At 49.4% G+C, this 25,060-nt stretch overlaps 1 protein-coding gene across 5 annotated transcripts in view; it reads right to left on the reverse strand.

The window, feature by feature from the left end:
• Window positions 1-1,006: 1,006 nt before the first annotated feature.
• Sema5b (semaphorin 5B) overlaps window positions 1,007-25,060 on the reverse strand; it is a 38,048-nt gene continuing 13,994 nt past the window's right edge. Inside the window, exons 4-21 of one of the 5 annotated variants that reach the window (XM_077794796.1) lie at window positions 17,416-17,478; window positions 16,945-17,043; window positions 16,235-16,448; window positions 15,296-15,581; window positions 12,792-12,927; window positions 11,418-11,625; window positions 11,106-11,313; window positions 5,749-5,866; window positions 5,415-5,596; window positions 4,249-4,392; window positions 3,917-4,061; window positions 3,596-3,821; window positions 3,222-3,440; window positions 2,628-2,798; window positions 2,379-2,528; window positions 1,996-2,040; window positions 1,393-1,598; window positions 1,007-1,165 (exon numbers count right to left, since the gene is read on the reverse strand). In XM_077794796.1, coding sequence (XP_077650922.1) covers window positions 1,007-1,165; window positions 1,393-1,598; window positions 1,996-2,040; window positions 2,379-2,528; window positions 2,628-2,798; window positions 3,222-3,440; window positions 3,596-3,821; window positions 3,917-4,061; window positions 4,249-4,392; window positions 5,415-5,596; window positions 5,749-5,866; window positions 11,106-11,313; window positions 11,418-11,625; window positions 12,792-12,927; window positions 15,296-15,581; window positions 16,235-16,448; window positions 16,945-17,043; window positions 17,416-17,478 — 2,979 coding nt within the window. Of the gene's footprint in view, window positions 1,166-1,392; window positions 1,599-1,995; window positions 2,041-2,378; window positions 2,529-2,627; window positions 2,799-3,221; window positions 3,441-3,595; window positions 3,822-3,913; window positions 4,062-4,248; window positions 4,393-5,414; window positions 5,597-5,748; window positions 5,867-11,105; window positions 11,314-11,417; window positions 11,626-12,791; window positions 12,928-15,295; window positions 15,582-16,234; window positions 16,449-16,944; window positions 17,076-17,402; window positions 17,479-25,060 lie in introns of all 5 variants that reach the window. The other 4 variants (XM_077794804.1, XM_077794795.1, XM_077794792.1 and 1 more) reach the window with 4 other exon arrangements.

Here is a 25,060-nt window from a genome sequence, read left to right on the forward strand (position 1 = left end):
AAAGACAGAGTTACATTTGGAGACTGGATATCATCTTTAATTAATAATGCCACAGTCCAACATCCTTTCTGTTGCTGTAGCAGATGGTGACTGTGTGTGCGCACATGCGCGTGTGTGTGTGTGTGTGTGTGTGTGTGTGTGTGTTCCTGAAGAGATGAGGGGCCAGCATAGACTCCCAAGCAGGTCTCAGCTAACGACTCTGCTTAGCAGCAACTGGAAGATGATCTCTATAGGGACACCACGGCCAGACTTTGCCTCTTATGGTATTGAGCCTTCCTTCCTCCCAGGCCACCTTTTGTTTCTTCTGGGCAAGGCTGAGACCTGTACTAGGTCAGGTTAAAGGGCTTCTCAGAAAAGACCAGCCTCCGGTTCCCAGTTCTTACTGCCTCTGACCAGAGGAATATCCCTGGGTGAAATACAAATAGCTAGGCCAAGGCAGACCACCTGGGCCAGCACTGGTCCCCTATGTCATACTGGGGCAGCACCACAATGGTCCAGCACTGGGCACAGATCCAGAGCTACTGGGCCATTTGATAAGTTCTTTTCAGAGACAATCTGAATGTAGACAAGGCCTTTCTTCCGGCCAGCCACAGAGGGTCAGACTTGGCTGTGGCAGCCACTGGAAGTCATTTCCAACCCAACCCCAACCCCAACCCAACAGCCTGCCCTCCTGACACTGCCATCTCCACTCTTCTCAATTCCTCACGTGCCCAGTAGGTCTGCAGCTCAAACATGGCAGGGGAGGGTCATCATGATGGTGGTCACAAGGAGGCCATGAGAGACCTGGGCTAAGCTGGATCTGCAGCCATGTGCCAGCCCTGAAGCCAGCCCTCTCCCCCATGGTCACCGCCAGCCAGAGCTCTCTGAAGCCAGATTGGATCCCCACAGGCCAGGCAACAAGTTCTTGGCCTAGTGCAGAGGGAGAAAACCAAAGTGGCTCCACGGTCCCATCTCCACTGCTCTGTGCCTTGGGAAGGCAAGGAGCCCAAGTCCCAGGATAGTAGGATCAGCTGTTGGGGAAGCACCGCTGTCCAGGTGAGGCCTCAGGCCGGAAGCTGGGCTTGTTCAGCGGGCTGGGGTAGTAGGTGGTCGTGTATACATTGGTCTGCTGTAGTGGGTAGAAATTGGCTCTGTCATCAGGGATCAGGTTATTTTTGTTCAGGGTCTGTGGGAAGAAGAAGTCAGAGAGAAAGGGGTTAGGGGAGAGGTAGGGAAGGGAACAGGCCAGGGCCAGGGGTCCAGGAGTCAGCTGGTGAAGAAACGTTCCAGATGCTGAGGCAGTGCTCCCTCATGCCAGCATGCCCCCCACTGTCCACCCCGTCATGCCCAGCTCAAGGATAGGACCACTGTTCCCTTCACCCTGGCTTCTGCTACTACCAGAAGGCTCCGCACCTTGAACTCCATGGGAGTGTATTTCTCATTCTTGGGGGTGCCCCCACCCTTGTAGTGCAGGTGATTGGGGGTGGCAGGATGGACGAGTGTGGACTCCTGAGACTGGCGCTGGCAGTGCTGGCAAGACAGGTACACCGCCAAGGTCAGGAGCCCAGAGCCCAGGAAGCAGGAAACGCCGGTGGCCACCAGGTGGATAAGACTGAACCCTGGAGAAGGACAGGCAGGTGGTAAGAAAAGGACCACTTTGAAGAAGAGAGATTCCTGACTATCTCCTGAGAGTGGAAATAGCAATAAGAGGCTCTGGGACACAAAGGAAAGAAAGGATTTGAGGCCAGAGCCAAAAGAAACAGGGGAGCCTCTTCCCCAGGACAACCTGAGGCTTGAGTCAGACATGGCAACCAGAAGATCAGTGGATGGATAATTTTCTTAGGTATAGACTGATGATGGCCTCCCAGATGAGGAGCATGGCTGGAACTACCCAGGTCTCCCTGCACACAGCCTTGAAGTAGTGGGCCTGACTGTCTGAAGTGGGAGGTAGGAAGAATCCAGGCTTTGGAGTGGGGAGGAGGAATAGAAGTATGTGTCATGAGTGGCTCCTTTTACCTCCACAGCTGGCGGCCTCCTCCACACTGGAGGCAGGCAGGATTACTGCAGGAAGACAAGTGGAGAAAGTGTTAGGGCAAAGTAGAGAGAGGCAGGCTCCCTCCTGGACTGGGTGTGGCTTTGGGAGGACCCCTGGGTCAGCACTAAAGTGCAGGAATGGGCCTCCCTTTGCCACTCCACAGACCTCTTCTCTACAAGGGCTGGCCTGTTCACTAGCTATGTAGTGCCAGAGCCCCAGGTGTGTGCACCAGGCAAGAGGTGAGCCTCTGGGTGTTTCATCTTGCTCCAGGACATACCCCAGCCCAGGACACAGTCGTCAGACTGGGAACTTGGGAGCTTGGGGCAGGAAAGGCTGGTCTGAAGGTTTTGGCACAAGAACCTACCAGGAATTTCGCTGTAGGGACAAGGGCGACTCTGGCTGCTGTTTCCAGCACAGGCATTGGGCCCTGGAACAAGCTCCTCACAGTGCCGGCTTCGGCTTTGGGCTCCATCTTCGGTGCATATACCCCACTCAGACCAGGGTGACCAGCCTTCTGTGGGTTGTTTGGGATGTAGCTGAGTGCCCCAGGAACCACTGCTGGGGATCAGAGGCTCCATGGTGCTCCCCAACCCCAGCCAGATGTACCCAGTACCTGGGCAGGCCTGTGTGGCACATAGTGCCTCCTCCGTATGCAGCCCGAGACAGATGTCCTCACCTGGAGAGGGAGCAGGGCTGGTGCAGGAACGTGTGCGCTGATAGTGGCCCCCACCGCAGGAGGCTGAGCATTGGGACCACGAGGTCCAGCAGGACCAGGCACCCCGCACTGCAAGTGGATGGCATGTGTGAGGGAGGCACCGAGGCACCCTGGGCCACAATGACTTCCACCTCCACCTCTACCCTACCCTATCCCCACTCAAAAGGCACTCTTAGGGCACACATGTGGCAGGGAAAATGCAGGCAGTAGCAGAGACAACCGGAGGGAGAGAAACCAGCTCCACCTTATCTGGCTAACCAATTAGGGGAGAGGAAAAAGTGAGGCCGAGTAAGAAAAGACCCCACTTCACTGAAGTATCCTCTATATTCATGGACAAAGGAAAAAAAATACTCTAGTGGCCCTTGCACAGGATTGGCAGGAAAAAGAAGTGACCCGGGGCATGGGGTTCCTGGGTAGTACTGAGCCTCCAGGGCCACGGAGTTTCCCTGATGGAGGATTTCGATACGCCAAAGGCTCCGTCCTCAAGATTACCTGGGCAAGCCTGCGGGTTGCAGTCCTGGTACTCGGCGGCATCGCCCACGCAGGGCAGGCCTCCATTGCGGGGCTCGGGGTTGGTGCACGTTCTCTTGCGGACGCGAAAGCCCAGCTCGCAGTCCCGGGAGCAGGACGACCAGGGGCCCCAGGCAGCCCAGCCCCCGCTCAGCGAGTGTGGGGACGTGCTCCCGCTGCGCAGGAGATCCTCCACCAGGGCTGGGGAGGGCCGCGGGCCTCAGCGATGCGGGCGCCGACAACCGGGCCACCCGCTCCAGTCCCCGGGCCTTCCCCGGGCTCCCGCTCCCGGCCTCCCCGACCCGCCCCCGATGCTCCAAGGGCCGGGAGGTGGGGCGGAGGGCGCGGGGCTGTACCGTCGGTGTCGCAGGCTCCGGAGCCGTCCGCTGGGCAGGTCCTCGTCTCAGTCCTCCTCCTGCCAAGCTGCAGGCCGTGGGGGTCTGGCAGCGGAGCGCGGCACGTGAAGCGGAAGCGCTGCTCCTGCCGCGCCCCGCCCTGCGTCACGTTCACGGGCAGCCAAGGGGTCCACGGGGTGTTGCGCCGCACTTCTGGACAGCCCTCGGGGTTGCAGGTCTTGAATTCCTTCAGAATGAGGGTGGTTTCAGAGCCCCGCAGCCTGCAGGCCCACTCTGCCCTGGAGTTCCAGGCCCCTCACCCCTCGCCCCGGCCCTCACCACGCCACAGCCTGGGCAGGAGTTGCCATTCTCGCAGGCCCGACGACGCGACTGCACACCGCCCCCGCAATTGTTGCTGCACTTGCTCCAGGAGCCCCAGGAGGCCCAGAAGATGGGCACGGGGCAAGGGGTGTTTTCATTGCAGAACCTGGGGAAGAGGGGGAGGAGTCATCACCCTAAGGAGGGATACTGCCACCCCTGACAAGGTGTCACTTGGCAAGGAAGAGAGTACCCTGGGTCACCCAGAAAATCCAGGCCAGTTTGTAGCAGACCCGGAAAGTGTGGGACCTCAGGGCAGTCGGTCTTCAGATCTCCCTGACCACGCGCTAGCTCACCGCTCCTCCCGGCCCTTGCCCACGCAGATGCGGCCCCCGTGGCGGGGCGCAGGGTTGCTGCAACTTCGCTGGCGGACCTGGAAGCCGATCCCACAGGATGTGCTGCACTGTGCCCATGAAGACCACGGGGTCCATGCCCCATTCCTGGTGGAGTGACATGGGACAGAAACAGATGCACCTCTTGAGCCCTAGCTACTTAGATGTGGTCCACATCTGGTCAGATGGAATTTGTATTTTCATCAGGAGGGACCAGATGGTGACAGAAAATATCAACTCTTAACCAGGCTGATACCCATTCATCCGTTTCTTCATTCATGCCACAAACATGTACTGAGAACCTTCTATAACCTGGATCCTACCCATGGAGGCCAAAGGACACACTCTGTAAGAAGGTCCCAGACACCATTCCCATCTGCAATTGTCCTTTCACCCTTCTTGATTGGTCAGTCCTTGCACTCCAACCCCAAATCTCACCCCTGTTCTGCACTGACATGCTTGGCTCCAACCTCAGACACTACTCACTATTGTCCAGTGATCACAGGGCTCCTTATCTTTCAAGTAAGCTGGACAACTGTATTCCTACCTCTTGAGGTTGCCATGAGCCGTTAAATTAGCGAACATATATGGAATAGTTATTTTAAGAGTGCTCAAAATAATAGGTTCATTATTATAACCATTTTATGGAGTCCCCAGATACTAGGCAGTTGCAAGCTCTTTACATACATTATCTCCTATAACCTTCTCAACAACTCTTCGGTGGGTACTGTAACCCTTACTTAGAGAAACTAAGAGTGGTTAGGTGGCTGGCCAAGGTCACATCTCTAGACTATATAGTCCAGGATGGCCACCATCTCATCCTGTCCCTCAAGTTTGGGATAGCAAGACCCACTGAGGCTAACCTGTCTGGGAGGGACTCCCATGCCTGGGCAGCCTTCCTCTTTGCATCAAGAGACCCCACAAGGTAAAAACTTCCCGTCCACTGTTGTGGAAAATTCCCCAGAGTTCGTGTTTCCTGCCTCAGACGTTAGTCATCTGTTCAGTTCCTGACACTGCCCTGCAGAGGTTTTTGTCCCTTAGTGCAAACAGTTGGGTGGGGATGCCCCTTATCTCCCATTCTTTCCACCCAAGTCAACGGCCGACACTATGCAAGCCCTATCCTTTCATACCTGGAACAGTTGGCAATGTGGATGGCTGGACCCAGGCAGCTGAGGCCCCCACAGCGGGGTCGGGGGGAGTCACAGGATCGGGCCCGGCACTGGCAAGAGCCTGAGTTGTCTCCATCTAAATGCTCACATGGTTGCCATGGTGACCATGGACCAAAGCCCCCATCCCGTGTCACATTCCGCACCTGCAGACTCACAGAAGGGGAAGGACCCCTGTCACAGGAGGCAGGGGCAGGAAGGTTTGAGATCCCAGGGCACTTGGGGAATACTGATGGGAGTCAAAGTCTAGATTGAGGGACGAGGGCTGAGGTGGAGGGGGGCACAAAGGGGTTCTCACAGGACAGGCTGTGATGTTCTGGGTCCAGAGGCTCATGTTGGAACTGTCCTCCAGTGTGCTGCAACGTTGCTGCTTCCCATCCCAGCCGCAGTATGGGTCCCGTGCCCCCAGGCATGCCCTGCCAGACGGAGGTGCTGACACTTAGGTCCACTGACTTCCCGGCCTCAGTTGCATCTCAAGAATATGCCTGGACAACCCCCCCCTGAGCACCTCTTTCCATGCAGTTCCTTCCTTGATATTTAGTAAATTCACTGTGCACTGTGTGTCAGGCATCATTTTAAGCACTTTACAAGCATGAATTAATTTAATGCAGCAACTCAGTGATGCAGGCCAATTACCATCCCCACGTTGTATAGAGGAAGCCCAGAGAAGTGACCACGAACTCAAACTCTCCAGAGACTGCACACTTAACCAAGAGACTGTACTACTTTCCTTGAGGACAGGTGCTTCATATTCCCCATATAGGGCTGCAGGAACAGACATGGGTAATAAAATCCAAAAAGGTGGTGCCTCCCTGTGAGATGCTCTGACTAAGACAGAGAAGACCTTAAAGTGTTCTTCTTGACCCTGGCTCACATGAGAACCACCCAAGGTGCTTTTTGAAAATACTGGTACTGGAGCCCATCCCAAACAGGAATCTCTACAAAGGGTTAGCTTTTAAAAGCTCCCCGGCCAATTCTACAATAAGCCGAACTGAGCATCAGGACCCATACACAACTTTTTTGTTGTACAAAGGGAGGGGAAAAGAGGTGACCACACATATTATTCATGGTGGAGTTGAGACCATGCTTCCCAACCACACTTCTCCCTTCATACTCCTGCCTCCCAGCTGCAGATTACATCTAATTTCACACACTGAGTGAATATGGATCCATCCTTCAAAACACTGCACAGTCAGGGAATACCTGAGTGTAGTCCAGGGGCACCTGGAGCTCTTCAGTGGCAGAAAGCAAAGTTCAGGGTTTTAGCATCCTAAGAAGGTGCTCAGCTGCCAGGAAGGACAGCTCCCCCTTCCCTGGCCCCAGGGCAAGTCTCTAGCAGTGGCCCAGGAAAGATAATGGTTCCCACATCAATGTGTGTCCCAGATGCTTCCACTTCTCATATCCTAGGGTTCCTTTCTCCCTTTTCTTCTGAATTATTCAAGGCAATGTATCCTTTACATTTTTTAGCAAGAATTTTAAATTCTTGCTAGTAGGACTTCAAGGAGTAGAAAAAAAGAGACTATGAGGATTATGGAGTCAGGATTTGCTGTCCATTAGCATGTAAAGAGAGTATAAGATGGTGGATCCAGAAAGAATTTCCTTCCAAACCCCCAGAGAGCTCTCCAGAGAGCTCCCAGAGAGCTCACTCCAACCTGTGGCTTTGAGACTCTGCTCCCTGGCTGACATTTGGACCAAAAACACTGCTAGCAAATTCAACTGATCAGCACTCAGTCAAGCCTTTGCTAGTTTATTTCCCTTAGCCTCCAAAGGCAGTGACAAACTTGAGAGGCAGCTGACATGACACTTTATAACCAAAGAAGTTAACTGGGCAAAAAAGAATTAGCCATGATTTGTGATGAGTAATAATAACAAAGAAGATTCTCTTCATCAAAAAACAAATATCTCCCAGCAGAGAAAATGACTAAGGGCAAAAAATTTTGAATAGGCTTATATAAGACAAAAGCAAATGATTCTATAGGAACCCAGCGTGTCTCCAGCTACTTCTTCCTCTAGAGACTCACCACTTTTAGAGCAGTAGTTCCCTTGACTGCAAATTGGAATTTCCTGAGCATCTTTTAAAATGCTTAAGCAAACAAAACAAGCCCGCCTGAATCTGGGCCCTTTAGACTGGAAGAGGCCCAGGCATTAGACTCTTTTAAACTCCCCAGGTGATTGCAATGAATAGCCATGGAATAGCCTGAACTGCTGGTCCAGGCGCACTTTTGTCAGAGCCCAAAATGAAGTGCCTTGTTTTTCCAATCCCTGACAATAGGAAATGAAGGAAAGAAAAAGTAGAGTAGGCATTGCCCCAGCCTGCCCCTGCCCAGGCCCTCTCACCCTCTCGGTCTTTCCTTTCTCTGTAGTCTCAGAGAAGAAAGGGAGACCACAGCAGCCTGCTCTACCCCTGCCCCTGCTCCTGGCAGCCTGTGGGCCTTTGAGACGCCCCAGGGACCAGGGCCTGAGGTCTTTTCCTGTGGAAACTAAACAGAATGACTGCCTCCTTGGCTCAGGTAGATCCACATTCACTGTTTTTGGCCAAAGGCCACTTTAAAGCTGACAAAACAGAGGACACCCTTAAGAAAAAGCTCCAAGCAGAAGAGAGTTGAAGCGTGTCTCTGACTGTAGACAGGGGAGGTGATTTAGAGTTCTTTTCATAAAAGGAGCCATCAGGCCAGTAATGTGTCACCACGCCTTCTTTACTGCACCATCTCCAGCAGCCGTTGCAAAAGGGAACAGGTTCATTGCATGGGCTCACAGGCAGGACAGAGATGGATGGTGGACATTGTAAGCAATCAGATTCCAGCTCCTCTAGCAATAGGCGCACGGGGGGAGCTGTCCAAGGTAGAAACGGCACCCTGAGGCTGTGAGCAAGTGGTCGTTACTTAAGACTGTAGAGGAATGGGGCCTGGTCAGGAGAAGATGCACTCCGAGTGTGGGCCTCTGCTGCCCTCACAGAGCAGGCTGAGGGGACCTGTGAATGAGCTTGGGTAGAGGATCCCCTCTCCCAAGGGCAGGGAGAAAGGCCTGCCAGAAGGAGGAAGGAGTCATAGATGCTTACAATGTCTACTTTATAGACTCCCACATTCCTCCTGCTCCTCTTCATGTGAGCCCTGGTCCTCTCTGGCCAGTCCCCTGTCTTGGCTGTGCCCCGTGGGGCTGAGATTTGCCCCAATGAAAGGAAGCAGTCGGAGATAAGCCTCTGGATTCTGGGCAGAGGAGGGGGCCCACCAGCACCTCTGCTTACCCCCCTCATCCTCCTGCTAGTCTTGGAAGGAATGAGGAAACAAGCATGAAATCGCCATCCTAGGCCACAGTAAAACCCTGTGATAGGCACCCCACAGTAGTGCACATTCGGATAAACTGTGATTGGCAGTTGGCTCCCAGACATCTGGAGTGCACAGCCTGGTGGCTGCATGTCCTTGCTTGGGTCATTTTATTAATCTTCCAGTAATATGAATTGCTTTTTATAGTTTCTGGACCAAACTTAGAGTTTTATGCCATGGTTTTCACCATATACTTCAAGGACTTCTATCCCAAACTCAGGAAATAGGATAGCAACGTCCAACTCCGAACTGATTGTCTGCCATGTTCTCCAGGATAGGAGTGCATCAGGCCCCATACACAACCTCCCTATCTCCCCAAAGAAGAGCATGAGTGGGGAAATGGCCCAGCACATTCCCTTCCTCTTTCCACTGCAGACCCCAGACTTTATGTCTGGGTTAGAGCCACACTAGTTCACTGGGGACGTCCATCTGCCCCATGATGGTGCTGCTCACTCCTGTCTGATCCATCCTTGTAAAACACCTTTCTGGGCAGCCTGAGGCTCCACCCCCTGTTCCATGACCACCTCAGTGCCCACAGCCACAGGATTCAAGTCCAAATCCTCCCTTGACGTTCTCAGCTGGCCTCAATCCACTTTTCAGTCCTATTTCTCACATCTCTCCTGCACCAATCTCCTTTTAGGCCAAATAATTAGCCAGCAGAAAGATCAGTCCTGTGCGGAAGGCCATGTTGTGCCTTCAACTGGGTGAGGAGGGTTCCTGGTAGAACATAAAAAATACTGGGGCACTGGGTTTGTGTTGTGGGATTTACAACCTCTTGGAGAACAAGGTGCATGTGAAAAGTTTAATAACACAAGCGTTAAGAACACAAGAGATGGGGGAATGCTGTCAAGCAGGTGACTTTTCACTCAAGGCCAGCGTCACAGACTCAATATCACATATTCAACATCACAGATTCTAACCCCAGGAGGTTGGGGCTGGGGGACTCCTAAATGAGCTTAGGGAGGTCAAAAACAGGAATAAATGTACTAGCCACCACTTATGATTTTTCTAAACTAGGCACTTCATGAACACCAGTCTCAATCCTTATAACAACTCTGCATCATGCACTCCATCAAATTTCCTGCCATTTTTCCTGATGAGAGAGTCAGGGCTCAAAAAGGTTAAGTGACCTACTCGAGATCATACAATCAGTAGGTGATGAAGCTGTGATGGATCTCCAGGTGTGTCTAACTCCATCACAAATCCTTCCTAATACATCCTTCTCTCTCCATATGACAGAGAGAGGCTGGGGTTCCTTTCCCTACCCAGATATCCAGAGCTTTGAGTGAAGCAAGTATTGCAGGCCGGTTCATCTTGTTTCCTCTCACACCAGGAGTTCTGCAAAGTGCCCTGAACATGGCTGGACTTGGTAAATATGTGCTGTTTGGCTGATAGAGCCATGTGTGTGGGCTTGGGGAGCCTGAGTCTGCCCACTGCCCTCCCGCTCCTTGGCTGCTTCCTCATGACCATGCAGCCTCTTCCCCTGCCCTGCAGGCCTCTATCCAGCTTCCAGCACACTCCACCAGGACTGGAGAACAACCCTTGGCAGCACAGATACCATTTGTCTCCCAAATCTCAAGGACAGATGGCAGAGCTAGGAGGACTCTCTGTTGCAAAGGCCACAGAAAGTCCATGTGGCTGAGGCTATGCCAAGTCTTGACGCTCTCAAAAAGGAGGACAGCTTCACTTGGTTGGAGTCTGGAATGCATTTCCGTTTGGCTTCAATTTTCCCCTTAGAATTGGTGGCACTGTTGCCACATCTTTGACTCCACTTGAAGCTATGGTATGGAGACCCAATCTCAGAAGCAGTGGAAACCCAGGGGAACTCCTCCAGGTGGTTTCTTACTTCCACCCACCACACCAGCTCTCTCTTCCTGTTCTAGGGAAGGAAGAGGGGTGAAGACTTGAGCTGACTCAAAGCATTATCTCCCATCTGCACCCACATCTGGGCGATAATTACTGTGGTTTCAAAGATAAAGGTCTCTCTCTGAACTGCAGGGACTGAGAATAATAAATCAAGTGGTTTAGAGATGGCTGATGGGCTCTAACCATGGGGTTGCCAACAGGGACAACAACATCCTCCACAATTTGCTAAACAACTGCTTCCTGCAATCAGTGATCGTCTTTTATGCAGTTATCCCAATTAACCCCCACAAAACCCCCACAAGTTACTTTACAAGGTGGAAACTAAAGTACAGAAAGGTTAAGTAACTTGTCCAAAGGCACACACTGAAGACCTCCGAGATGCCATAGATGGCCCAGACTCCCTTCTTAGCACCACCTCCGAGGTGTGACTGGGGGGCCACCTCCCTCCTTCCCGCTGCTGACTTACCCCTGGCTGCGGTAGACGGCGCATCTCTCCAGAGGGACCCGTAGGACTCCGTCGCTCAGCCCCACAAAAAGCGCTCGGGCGCTGTGCAGGATTCGCAGGCTGCGCAGGGGCTCATGTCGCCCGGGAGGCAGCACGTGCAGCTCCTCCAGATAACAGCCGCGGAGGCCGCGGCTCACGGTGGACAGCGCCTTCAGGATGGTGCCTGACTCTGGGGGTCCAGAGGAAGGTGACCTTGAAGGATGGGGAACCTCGTAGCCCAGCCCTGCAACCACCTCCCCCACTTGCAGCCCAGGATGGGCGCGGCCAGCTCACCTGTGCCGATGTAGAGCACATGGTAGAGCGTGTCCTTGGCCTGTACGAGGTCCACCACAAGGTGTGAGAAGCGCACACTGTCTTGAGTGACACAGGGCTCAGGTGTCACTGGCTGCACGGCCTCACTCATCAGGAACAGGCGCTGGGCATCCTGCAGGCTGCGCTCTGTGAGGTTCTCGTTGGGGCCCGTCTCTGGCAGGGTGCCACACTGTCTCAAGGAACCAAGCAGCCAGGTCACATGTACCCAGCCCTGCCACAGGGCTGCCAATATACTGTCTCCACACCCTTCCTCAGTGTTCCCAGCAGATGCTAATTCTCCAACACTGACCCACCCACCCCAGTCCCCGCCCTGCCCAGCCCCGGGTGACACCATTGAACCTATTATTGCTGCTGGGTCCTCTGACCTCTTTCCTGGGAAGAACGCCTCTTCTTTGGAACTAAGAGAAAATGAAGCTGGGAAATTGGTGAAGGAGGAACCAGAGAAAGGAGGAAGGCCAAGAGGTCTGAACTGTCTCTAAAGAAATCATTTGAGTGTGGACAGTGTGTTGTGATTTTATGCTTTCATAGGTGCCTCTCCATCACATTGGGCCAAGCTTTATTTTCTCTCTTCTAAATCTCCATTAAAGTTCTTATGCCTTCTAATTCGAGCTAAAAGGAAACCACCTTTTATTAAGCACCTACTACCTTCCAGGCATATCAACCTTTGCACATATCTATGAGGCATTTCTATAATGGCATTATTTCTAGTTACAGATAAGGAAAAAGAAACTCAAGGAGGTTGGGTGATCTGCCCAAAGTCACACAGAGACAGGCTAGATCTGGGTCAGGAGTGTTGGACTGCAAAGCCTGAGGTCTTTCCCTGCTCCACACCATACCTGGGGCAGGGAGTTGGATGGACATGAAAGTCAACCATCAGTAGTAGCCTCACCTGCCCACTTGTTTCCTCTTTTAATGACAAGATGGGGGATGATCAACTATCCATGACTGGCCCTTACCTACTCCAGCACTCAGAGACCCTGTAGGCCTACATACCCATGCTAGACACTCTATGAACACACCCTAGCTCCAAATTCTGGCTGCAGTTTGCTTGTGTAGTGCTCTCCTAGCCCCTGACACTTTGTAGAGCTGAGGTCCCACACCCTGCCTCTTGGGGGCAGGGTGAGAAGTGGTTCAGAGCAGGTCCCCTGGCTCTACCTCTCACCCACTCTCCCCTTCTTACACACAGTCTGAGAGGTTACCCTCCTGTTAGGGAACCATCACGAACCCCAGTGATGGGTATAGATCAGCAGAGACAGGGCTGGTGCTCATCTGGGGTAAGCAGTTGGGTATCAGGTTGTGGCTGGTAGTTGGTGGGGGAAGCAGGAGAGGCTGTACCTGGAAATTGGGGATGGGGTTGGCAATGGGGAGCCAGGCAGCCCTGGGATTCTCTTGGTAACGAAACGGGCCATTGAAAGCCTGGGAGATGGCACTGAGGTTGAAGGCGCAGACAGCAGAAGCGGCGATGCTGTTTCTGAAAGACAAGAGATGGTGGGAAACTGCCCTCCCTGTAGACCCTAGCACCCTCCTGAAGTCACGCAGCCAGCTGTCATGCCCAATCCCCTGGGCTTCGGAAGAACCTAGGATGAGCCTGGTGACTTCTGCAGCTTGCAGGTGTTACAGAAGGAGACGTGGTCCTCACACCCAGCAACCCCTGGGGAAAGTTCTACTGACAAGAGCACTGGCGGGTCCCTCTGGGCTACCTCCTCATCCCGTTCCCTTATCCAGTGGGAGGTGAAAGGATAGTGAGTGGTTTTAAAATGTTAGTCCCTGGCCCACAGTATAAAACATATTTTACATCACATCTTGCTATAATACCCACATCTATATTAAAGTTTCATGAAATAATACTAATCCACACTAAATATGTTATATTGAGCATTTTTATTTCATTCTATTCTGCTTTTCGGGGGAGGGGCAGGTACCAGGGATTGAACTCAGGGGCATTTGACCACTGAGCCACACTCCCAGCCCTATTTTGTATTTAATTTAGAGACAGGGTCTCACTTAATTGCTTATCACCTCACTTTTGCTGAGGCTGGCTTTGAACTCATGATCCTCCTGCCTCAGCCTCCCGAGCTGCTTTGATTACAGGCATGCACCACCTCACCCAGCACCTGCTTTATTTATTTATTAAATAGCTGGTTACCAATCTACTGGTTTATGCTGGAACCTGTGACACCCTGAGCCAAATGATCTCTAAGATCCTTTCAGTCCCAGAATCACAGATATCCATGAGCATGGGGTGAACAATACAGAGATGACACCACTACACCAACCTGTCCACTTCTAGTCTCTGCACGTGGTCCCTGTCCCAAATGTGTCTATGTCCCTCCACCTCTGCCTGGTTCCAGCTGTCTTCCTGGTGGTCTCCCTATAACCTTTGTAGGATCCTAATTCATTTGGCTTGCAAGTGCCAGAGCGAGCATTTCAAAAATGCACATCCAACATTCTCCTTGCTTGCCTCAAACCCTTCAGTAACTTCTTGTCCTTAGGATAAAGATCGAAACCCTTCTTCTCCAAGGCTCTTAGGACAGAATCATCCCTGTCCTACCTCTAGCCTCCTCTCTTGTCTTTCTCCCCTTCATTCTCAAAGCACCTGCCACACTGTTCTCTGCTCAGTTCTAAAACATTTCTTCCCATCCCAAAACTTTGCGTGCATTATTCCCTGGGGCTGGAATGGTCTTCTCATCCCATCACTTCCTGTCACTTCCTACAGGAAGTCTTCCCTAGTGCCGCCTTACTGGCTGTTAAAGGCATTGCTGCATATTGATTGTACCCTCTGGAGCCCAATATCCCTATTCAAATAGATTTCTTTAATATACAATATGGAGCCACCCCTGCCTGTGCTCACTGGTACCCAGTCCACCCTGGGACAAGCCCCTGACATGGAGGAGACGCACAATAAATAAACTATTTACAATCCACACTGACATCGTCATTTTTTCTTGATGCATCTCTAGCTGCTCACGGCTACTCACTCTCCGGTGCTGAGAGCCGGTCCGGTCCTGGTCAGCTTGTGAGAGCTGTGCTATATGCCTGTCCTCCTGCCTCTGACTGGGTGGCCTCTCTACCTTTGTCCCTGCTTATTCCCTCAGAATGTCATTTCTGTGGCTAGCCTGGTCCCCATGCAAGGCCTGCTACCTTGCAAGCAGAAACCGCTCTGTGGCTCCCAGGTTTCAAACATCCTTACAGAGAACCCTGCACAGCATCCACTACAGCAAATATTGGCCTTGGTCTGGTGCCATCCATCACTCTCTGTGAAAACTACCTGATCTGATAGTGTCTCCTGGGAGGAGGAAGAGGGTCTCACGATCTCTGTAAGGTCACCCTTCCTCACACCAAAGGAAGCAAAAGGGACTCCAAATCCCAGCCTGTGGTTTTCAGTGCAGTTTAGACAGAAGGTGATGGCGGGATTGTCAGGACACACTGCTGGCTGATTTAGCAAAGTCATGGAGTCCTAAGGTGAGAGGGGCCATAGAGAATCCCTGCTGAGCCTCCCTGAGGGGCTACAGGGCCCTCCAGGGCTGCCACCTCCTCATCAAAGGCAGGATTCTTTTCTTTCATCACCAGCAAGTTCTCCCTCCATGAGTCATGCTCCAGCTCCTCTTGCTTTCTGCACATCTGGCCCAAACCTGCCCTTTTCAGCAACCCAGACCAAGGGCTAACCACTCCAGAGCAGCAAACCACAGAATCCTCAGAGGACCCGGTGCAGCCACCCCACCTTATACATGAAGAGACAAGGACTCTAAGGGGCCGGTCTGAGCCCACCAGGCTGCAAAGTCAGGCCAGAGCTAGGCCCTGACATTGCAGGCAAGGGGCGGCAAAGGGCAGGGACTCACACGTTGGTGGTGAAGACCCCGTAGATGAGGTCCTGCTCTGGCAGGTGGAAGGCACTCTGCAGCTCATTGTAGTAGAAGGGGACCTCGCCCGGGCGGGAGCAATTGAGCCGTGCCTTCATGAATGTGGTCCAGGTGTCCTCCAGCAGGAAGCGGCCCCCCACGTCATTCTTGCACACGCGGGCCACCCGAGAGTACACGGTGCGCCCACAGTCATGCTCCACCGCGTTCTCCCGCAGGAAGAAGTATGCAAACAGCCCAATGTCATAGGCTGCCACAAAGTTTGGCTCTGGGGAATGAGCGGAGAGGAACAGGGGTGGGTGAGACCAGCAGGGAAGAAGAGGGCAGAGTTGGGAAGACTCACCTACTTTGGTGTTCCCAGATGGGCATCCTGACACTATCCTCCCACCAGCTTGGTGACCCAAGGGTTCTAATAATCTTGTTTCCATATCCAGTAAAAAGCACAGCCATAATAATAGCTGTACGGTGGGTGCCAGTCAATATTCTAAGAACTTTATGTGGACTAACCCATTTAATTCTCATTATGATTTATGAGTAAGTATGAGAATTATCCCTATATTACACATGAGAATAACATGGTACAGAGAGGTTAAGTACTTGCTCAAGGCAACACAGCTAGTTAATGAAGAAGCAGGGATTCGGTCCAAAGAAACAAGAAGTTCATATCACTCCTCCCCCAATAGGTTCTTTCCCATAACCACTTTTACTAGCCATTTCCTACATTCTCTCTTCCCTAATTGCCTGTCCTCCATCTATTCTTGTTCCTTGGATATCTGTGATTTCATCTGGGACCCATCTCCAATAAGCTTTGGTCTTTGGACAAACACCTGCCCTGTCCTGGGCCTCTTCCTTAATGAAGCAAGTGTGAGCCCATGCAGAGCTGTTAGGAGTGAGGAGGGAACCACTCCTGGGGCTGCTTACCATTGAGCCACTTGGAGTTATACTGGGCTGTGCGAAGTGGTGGCCCATTGCCCAGGCTGCGGTAGATGGCCGGGTCCCGGCCTGAGAAGTCGATGACTGTGGCTGCGTAGAGCTCCCCCTGGGAGGAGATGACAGCTGTGGAGTTGTGGCGTGGGTCGTAGGGACAGCGGGCCACACCATTGATCTTCTCGATAGTCCGGCTGAGGTTCCCCACCTGGGGCCGATGAGAAGAAGGGGACACTTTTCCCTAAGGCCTGGGGCTGCCTGTTCTTTCCACCCCCGAGTTCTGCTTCCTCCTAGGTCCCTGGTCCTTCTGGCCTTCTCCCCTTCTCAGCATCCTTGTCACTGCCCACACCACAGTCCCTCTGAAGGAGTGGCCCTCACGGAGGGTGAGGTTCTGCCAGGAGCTCACCTGGACTAGCAGGTGCACCTTCCAAGGCAAGGCTGACAATAAAATAGAGGAGGCCCTGTTAAATTGGAATTTCAGATAAAGAATGAATGTTTCATAGTACTAATTTGTCCCGAATATTGCTCAGGACATACTTACTCTAAGATATCATAAAATTCCTGAAGTTTGAATCAGTCTGGGAATCCTTTTCAGTTTTGATTTGAGGTTTGGTTTTTTTCCTGTTATATTTGGCAACCCCATCCCAAAGCTGTGTGCCCAGGTGACAGACCTTCCTTCTGCCTGCCTGCCCTGGGCTGCCCACCTGTCTGCTGGAGCACACAGGGGAAAAGGCATTGGTGCCACACATGAACACCTTCCGGCCAGCGACAATCAGGACTCGCACGTAGTTCTGACACTCCTCCTGAGGCAAGAAGGAAAGTGGTGAGGACACAGCTCTGCAGGTGTGGTGCTGAGGGTCTTCCCCTCCACCCGCCGAGACATAGATGCCAACCCACATTCTCCAGCACTTCGTCCCCAGATCTGTGCTGCTGTGACCTCCAGCTTGTGTCTGTGGACATCCCTGCTGTCCTCTCTCCTGTGCATGGAGCTGCTGTGACCTCCAGCTTGTGTCTGTGGACATCCCTGCTGTCCTCTCTCCTGTGCATGGAGCCCTCAGCTCATCCAAGCCTCTGGAGCAGGTGACCTCACACTCACACCGGGCCCCTTTATTCACACATCCATAAGTCTCCTGCCTACTCCAAAGAGGACCCCTGGGACCACCAAGGCCACATACCTCCGTCTTCCCCTTGCTTTGGCAAGAGCGGCGTGTGTCCTCATTGGAGGCCCACTCGGTGGCCTGTGGGAGGAACACAGATGTCACATGGCTCACTCCCTACTACCCCCCCAAAAGGCAGGAAGAAGTCAGTGTCTGAGAGAAAGGGTTGGGGGCAGCCTGCAGGGTAAGGGCTCCTCTCATCCCATCAGAGGGCCGGGGAAGGTTGCCAGGTTTCCTTACCCAGAGGCCTTTGCCGAGTGGCGTCACCTGAGCCCAACACCTTCCTGCCTGCTTGAGGCAGGGGTGATGTCCTGCACCTTCTAGGTGCTTTATCTTCCTGTGATCCGTCCTAGTCACTCCCCAGGTCAGCAGGGAGCTGTAAGTGGCCAAAGGGACCTTCAGTACCACCCCAAGCCCTGAGTGGGAGGTGGAAAGTGTATCTCCATTAGGAGTCAGATGTCCCCCAAATGAGTGGGACATACGGCACGGGGCTCTCTTGAAAGGCTAGATTTTGCAAACCTTAAAGATGGGAGATTTAATTTTCCCACTATAACACTTCAAAGTATGTATTTCCTCCGCTTAACCACAGACGAAATAGAGGTTCAAAGTGGCTGTTCAGAGTTATACATCTGTGTGCTATAGAACCGATGCCAATGCCAGAGGCCTCCGGCTGTCTCTAGGACTCCCCTTTCCTAAACTGCTCCTCCCTGCACAACCCCCCGCCCCCCCCCCCGCACTTCTCTTCTTGGCTCCCTGTGGCATCACTTACACTGTCCTGGGGTAAGGTGTTCGGGGATGCAACTTCAAAGTGCCCAAGGCATTAGGAGAGAGGGCCGTTCCCCAGCCAGGATTCCCCCTAAACCTATTTTCTCCACTTTCTCCAAGAAGTGATCCCCTTCTCATGCAGGCAATGTCCATAGCCCGGGTGGGGCTCATTATATATTTCTGAGTCACATGTATAAACATGAACTGCCAAGCTGTCCTGGGGCAGGGAGCCCTGAGCAAGCAGCTCTCCCATCCAAATGGAGGGGGAAAGGCCATCTGCTTTTTTTAATTGCTAACAAAGATGCTTCTAGTCCCCTCCCACAGAGCTGCAGGGCTGGGTGGTGGGAAGGGAGGCAGGGGACTGGAGAGGGAGCCACAGCGGGGCTCTCTTCTTTCCAGGTTGGGCCACCCATGCCTGAAATGGCCTCTATGGGGGACAGAAGGAGACTGACTCCTGCAGACCCTGGATTCAGGAGCTTGCGGTGAATTTGGTGAGACCTCTCTTCAGGCCCATGAGTGGCCTGGGAGGGCTCACCTCACCATGCCAGTTCTGGATTTTGGGCCCCTGCTTCTTCTAGACCTTAGAAAAAGGCAAATGGCCCTTGGTATCTGGACAGAAACAATTGAGCAATGTAAGACTCAGGACCCATGAGCTCCCAGGCTAAGCCTGATGAGAGAGGAGAGGGACATCCATGAGGACCCTGGGAGTCTCTGGGGGTAGAGAAGAGCAAAGTTCACAGCCACTGCAGATGTCCAGGGAAAGTACAGGCAGCGGGTGGCTGCAGGAGGGCTGTGCAGGCTAGCAGGCCTTGCTGGGGTCCCGGGGTCCCTGAGTACAGGAGCACTTTGAAGTGGTCAGCATGTTTGTAGTGAGGGGTCAAGAACCCCAATGGTGGGTGAGGGGGTAGTTGTGCACAATAAAAGTTTAAGTCACTCTGAGCTCAACAATGGGACACAATTGTGCTAGGGACTTTTTTTCTCTCTCTTCTTTGATCCTGGAAACAGCCAGTGAAACTGCGTTGGCCTTTTGCTCAACATAAAGGTGAGCAAACCAAAACCCAGAGAGTGTGCACAATTTGCCCAAGGTTAGCAGCGAGTGAGCCACAAACCCAAGAGACAAAGCCAGACAATGGACTCCAGCTCTGAGAGAGCTCTTTCTGCTTCATCTAGTAGCCTCTCGTGATCATATTTCCTTTACTGAGAGTCAGCCCATTGGCCCTAAGAGAATATGTGTATACTCATAATGATAACAGCACAGAGTGGGCTTTTTGGAGTCATTTTATTTGAAAAAAAAAAATTTTTTTACCAAAGTAATGATGCACAGGGTTTTAAAAAAATATATGAAAAATGTACCAATAAAAATCCTAGCCATATACTCCTCCAATTCCCCAAGCCTCTTACTCTAGGACAACAACTTTTACCTATTGTAGTTAGTTCTCTATTTTATTTTAAACGAATTTCTCAAAAGAATGTATCTATCTCAGATTTCATCTTTTCACTCCCTGTTATAAAGAGTTTTTACCCCCAGTGCTTCAGGAGGCTGAGGCAGGTGGATCATAAGTTCAAAGCCAGCCTTAGCAACTTAGACCCTATCTCAAATAAAAAATAAAAACGGCTGGGGGCGCTGGGGTTGTGGCTCAGCGGTAGAGTGCTTACCTCACACATGTGAGGCACTAGGTTTGATCCCCAGCACCACATCAAAATAAACAAACAGAATAAAGGTATTTTGTCCAACTACAACTAAAAAAAATGTATATAAAAAGAAAAAAGGGCTGGGGATGTGGCTCAGTGGTTAAGTGCTCCTGGGTTCAATCCCCAGCACCAGAAAAAAAAAAAGATTTTCCCACTTACATATCTCTGTTCATCCTGTCCCAAAGTGCACATCTATCTTCCCTCCCTCTTCCATCCTCCCATTACAATTATTTCATGTTAATTAAAGTCAATGTCCATATTCACATTATTATATTGAAAAATAAATTTTTCACTTCTATCAGCTAATACCCTAGATTTCAGTGAAGATAAGCCACTAAGAAAGAAAATACACTGCAAGTCAAACTCTCTGATCATCTAAATTTTTAATGTAAACTTATTGAAAGTGCTCTTATTTAGACATGTATTTTTATGACATATTGATCTAGTACAAAAAAAGAAAAGAAACGGAAGCAAAATTAGGTATCCTTAATCTTAAAATTCAGTGATGGTCTTTTCTGAACCACTTCTGAAACGTTCACTTTTTTGTTATCTTTTTGCTTATTTCTTGAGGAGTATCATTTTTTTTTTTTTAACTACCCAGGTGTCAGTGGTGTAGTATTTCTAAAGAGTGGGCCACTCTGGTCTCCAGGACTGTCTCCCAAGCCATTCGCCCCATTCATTCTGCTGGCACATTTTTTATCCTCCTCCTTTTTTTTTTTTTTCTCCCGGTTGTGCTAGGGATTAACCCTAGCGGACACTTTCCTGATCTTACCAGAATGCGCTTAGGGGGGTTTTCTGACAAACCCAGATTCATATTCCTTCCTCATATGATCTCAAAATGACTGAAATGTCAAGGGGTTGCTGGTGACCAGTTAAAGCACCAGAATGATGACCAAGCCCACACCTGCACAGCAATGACAACTACATCAGGACCAAAGTCTGGCCAGTAGAGATTCTAGGATGGTTATGACTGCAGGACACATCCTGATTTCAGAACGATTAGAACGTAGAAGTGTGCATCTAAGAATCAATCAAATAGTCATAGTTGGATAGAGTTTCCTTTCTTGAATGACTGTTTTGATTTTCTTCATTTGTTTGTTTTTTCCCCAAAGTTCTAAACATCTTACAAACCCCATTTTCTAATTCCATCAACAAATTATTTTGATGATCTATTTGTTCCCAACCTCTTCCTCATCCCCAACCTCTGTCCTCCTGCCCCAGGGGGCTAGTGGTGGTCTCCTATTGGCTGTGGACCTGGGGTTGCCTCTCTCCTCTCTCCTGTCTTCTGAATCCCATGTTTCCACCTTTGTTGATTTACTTTGCTTATTTTGATGGCATACATCTCTAGTATCTTCCCAAGGAAAAGAACATGGTAGATTTGTTTTTAAAATTATTGCATGTCTGATTTATTCTCCATACTTGACTGACAGTTTTGATACAGAATTGAAAATAATTGTCAGTCAGGATTTAAAGGTCTTTCTTTCTCCATTGTCTTGTAGATTCTCACATTGCTATTGAGGAGTCTGAAGCAATTCTTACTCCCCATCCTCTGTAATGGACTTTATCTCTTTTTTTTTCCCCAGGCTCTGGAAGGTTTCTCATCTTCTCTTTAATAACAGACCCGAATCTTGCACTGATGTGTACAGGTATCTCGTGAGAATTCAGTCAACTTTTTCAATTTGAAGATTCGCCCTCTGTTTTGTTAATTTACCTTTATTTTTTCCCCTTACCTTTTCTCCTTTCTCTTCTTTAGAACTTTTGTTAATCTAATGTACTGTTGGCCCTTGTACATTGATCCTCTCATTTTTTGATTTTCTCTATTTGTCATTTCTTGGTTTTGTTGTTCTAATTTCTGGTAGATTTTTCTTCGATTTCATCTTCTACACCTTCAATTTTTATTTTCCTCATTGTACTTTTAATTTTCATGTTTCATTATTACTTTATATACAAAAATTTTCATATATCAGAAGATATTAGTTTTTATATAATTAAAAGCATTTTATTATATTGTCTGTTTCTTACCATTTCCTTCATTTTGTTTGTTTTGGTCTTCTCTTTCCCTTTGAAAGTTTTCTTCAAAGATCTGATGATTTTTGGCTATTGGTGCATATTTTTAAAAATAAGTCACTAACCATTTCCCACTGAAAGGAACCAGGGCTTCTTGAAGAAATAGCTGATTTCAGGTGTGGGGCAGCAGAAGGGCAAGAGGAGCTTGGGAAGGCTTATTATACCAGATAGCAAGGACACAGCGGAAGATGACCAGGCTGGATTTACAGCACCCAGGAACCACCTTGAAGAGGCCCACCCCAACTGGAGAAAGATGGGAGTCAGGAAAGAGAACCGCAATGGATTGAAACACATCAACTCTGTGTGAATCCATGAGTTTATAATAATAATGATAATAGAAGAATAAAATTAATTGTCTACCATTAAAGAGACTAGCAAACCAGCTCCTCATTTGAAAACTATAATGAAAACAGAATATTGAAGAAGTTAAAGATGCACTATCTTGAAATTCTGCCAAGTTGGTACGTTGATGATTTCAAGCCAAAATCACTTGAGGAGTTGGAACTTCAGAAAGAGCCATTTGGCCTGACTTTTTCTACATGCACCAATCCAAGATTTTTAGTAAAGGTGTCCTTTCTTTACCAAGGCAGAAAAATAGTCTTAATTATCTAAGACTGGTAATTGGGGCTGTAATGAACCAGAATAAATTAATTCCTTGGTGTAATCCTTGTTTCCCACTAGCTTTTACACCCAACCCCCATATATTTCTTAGTGACATCCCTAGTTCAGAGATCAATTTGTTCTGTCATTCTTTCACAGATTTGTTATTCTTTATTTAAAAGTATAAAAACATCTGCTTTGGTCATTTCTTTGGACTTTGCTGTCATGTAGAGATCCCTATATACAAATAAAATTATTGAAACTTGTATGCTTTTCTCGTGTTCATCAGCATTGTATTAATTGGTTCTTAGATCCAGCCAAGGAGTCATGTAAGAACTAAGGGGGAGGAGAGGGGATCTCTTTCCTATCTAGCAAACATTTCCCTGGCCTTTCCTGCATGACTGAATCATTGGGTAACCAAAGACTAGATGTGAAGTTTGTCTTCATAGAAGTTGTCCAGTTAAGGACCTAGGAAATGATAATCAATGGTTGCTAATATCAAAAAAGAGAGGAAATCAGACTCTATGTGCCCTCTAAGGGAAACACATAATAACACCCATGAGATAATCTTGTCAGAATCCAAATCGAATGGAGTCTGTAGATCTATCAATTCACAAGTGATTCAGGGACTAGAGGAATATGTTGTTATACTACCTGAGTTGTAATCAGGAAACTCTATAGAACAAATGACCACGCTTCTTCAATAAATAAATTATACAAAGAGAGAAAGTATTGTTTAAAAGAGGCCTAAGATACATATTAACTAATTATAACACATTTTGATCCTGATTCAAAAAACCAAAATTATTTTGAAAAAAAAATTCTTTTGCAGTGCTGGAGTTGGAGATTGAACTCAGGGCTTCAAATGTGATAGCAAAAGCTCTACCACTGAGCTGGACACCCAAGCCTGTTTTAAAATTTTGTAAGACAATTAGAGAACCTTAGATATTAAATGGACATTTAGTGATGTGGAATCATTAATTTAACTGCAGAAAAAGAATCTTATCTTTTAGAAATGCATGCTGAAATCTTTTTCTTTGACTTTTCTTTTTCCCATGCTCTGAGATTTAACCCATGCTAGGCAAATGCTCTACTATGATGCCACACCCCTAGTTCTTCATATTGAAATCTTTATGGTATGATATATCTGGATTTGCTTCAAAATGACTCAAGACAGAGAAGTAGGGACTACCAATGACACATGAGTAACCATGAGCTGATTATTGTTGAAGCTTTTATTTATTTTTGTAGTACTGGAGATTTCACCCAGCACCTAGAACATTCTAGGCAAGTATTCTACTACTGAGCTACATCCTCGGCCCCTTCTTTTTCTTTCTTTATTTTTTAAAAAAAATTTTAAGTTGTAGATGGACACAATACTTTTATTTTGTTTATTTATTTTTATGCAATGCTGAGGATCGAACCCAGTGCCTCATGCATACTAGGCAAGCAATCTAGCTATACTGAGCTACAACTCCAACCCCCTCAGCTCCTTCTTTATTTTATTTTGAGATAGGTTCTTGCTAAATTGCCCAGGAGGGCTTGGAATTTGTGATCCTCCTGTCTCAATCTCCTGAGTAGCTGGGACTACAAAGGTCCTCCACCCACACCTGGCTTGTTCAAGTGTTTAAACTGCTATGAGGACACTGTACTAGTTTATGTATGTGCATGTGCATGCATGTGCATGCGTGTGTATGTGTGTGTTTGTGTGTTTGTGTGTGTGTGTGTGTGTGAAGCTTTACATGATGAACAGTTGAATTTATTTGATTGATTTAAGAGGAAAGTTCTAAATAGCCCCTTGCAAACTCCCTGGGTAGGGCTATGTTGAGTGGTGGCTATATAGAGTAGATTCTCTTAGGTTGCCAGTGGGGTGCTCTTAGGCTCTCACAGGAGGTTCTCTCTGTCACATCTAGAAGTCTGGTCTCTGGCCTTGTTGAGTTTCTCCAGCAAACTCCTCAAGTCTCTAGTCTGGGCATGTGGCAGGAGTTGGGGTAGCAGAATTCCACTTGAGCTCTTTGCTCTGGCCCCACTCGCCATCCGTGTCCTTCACCCTTCCTGCAGTCCCTATATGAAGCCTTTCCAGTGTGGTCTCTGGAGAAAGAGTTCAGTCTCCTTTGCTAGGCAAAGAGGGTGAGTGAGTTCTAACCTCCCTATGAAGAATCTCAATCAATTCCCGCTTTTAAAACTGTGGTTCATCCTTAAATTCCACAATCCCCAGCACCCCAATTTCGGATCCTGCTGGGGACTCAGCTTGCTCTTTAAGCTGTTCTGCTCTGCTAAGACAGGATGATCCCTCCACCCACTTTCTAACTCACAGAAGGCATTTAATCTCTTCTCCACTGACATCTCTTCTGTCATTCTCTGTCATCATGGACCTGTACATATTAAAACTTCTCACAGTGCCTTTAGTGGCTTTCTGTGAGGGAGTGGAGAGAGACACAGACTTTCAATCAGCTGTGCAGAGTACTAAACTAGGACTGTTCCCAGAAATTCCATAGTGGTGATCTCTAGTCAGAGTGGCTGGGTGGTTTTCCTGCTG

The sequence above is a fragment of the Urocitellus parryii genome, chromosome 2 (genome assembly GCF_045843805.1).
Source record: "Urocitellus parryii isolate mUroPar1 chromosome 2, mUroPar1.hap1, whole genome shotgun sequence".
Taxonomy (NCBI): Eukaryota; Metazoa; Chordata; class Mammalia; order Rodentia; family Sciuridae; genus Urocitellus; species Urocitellus parryii.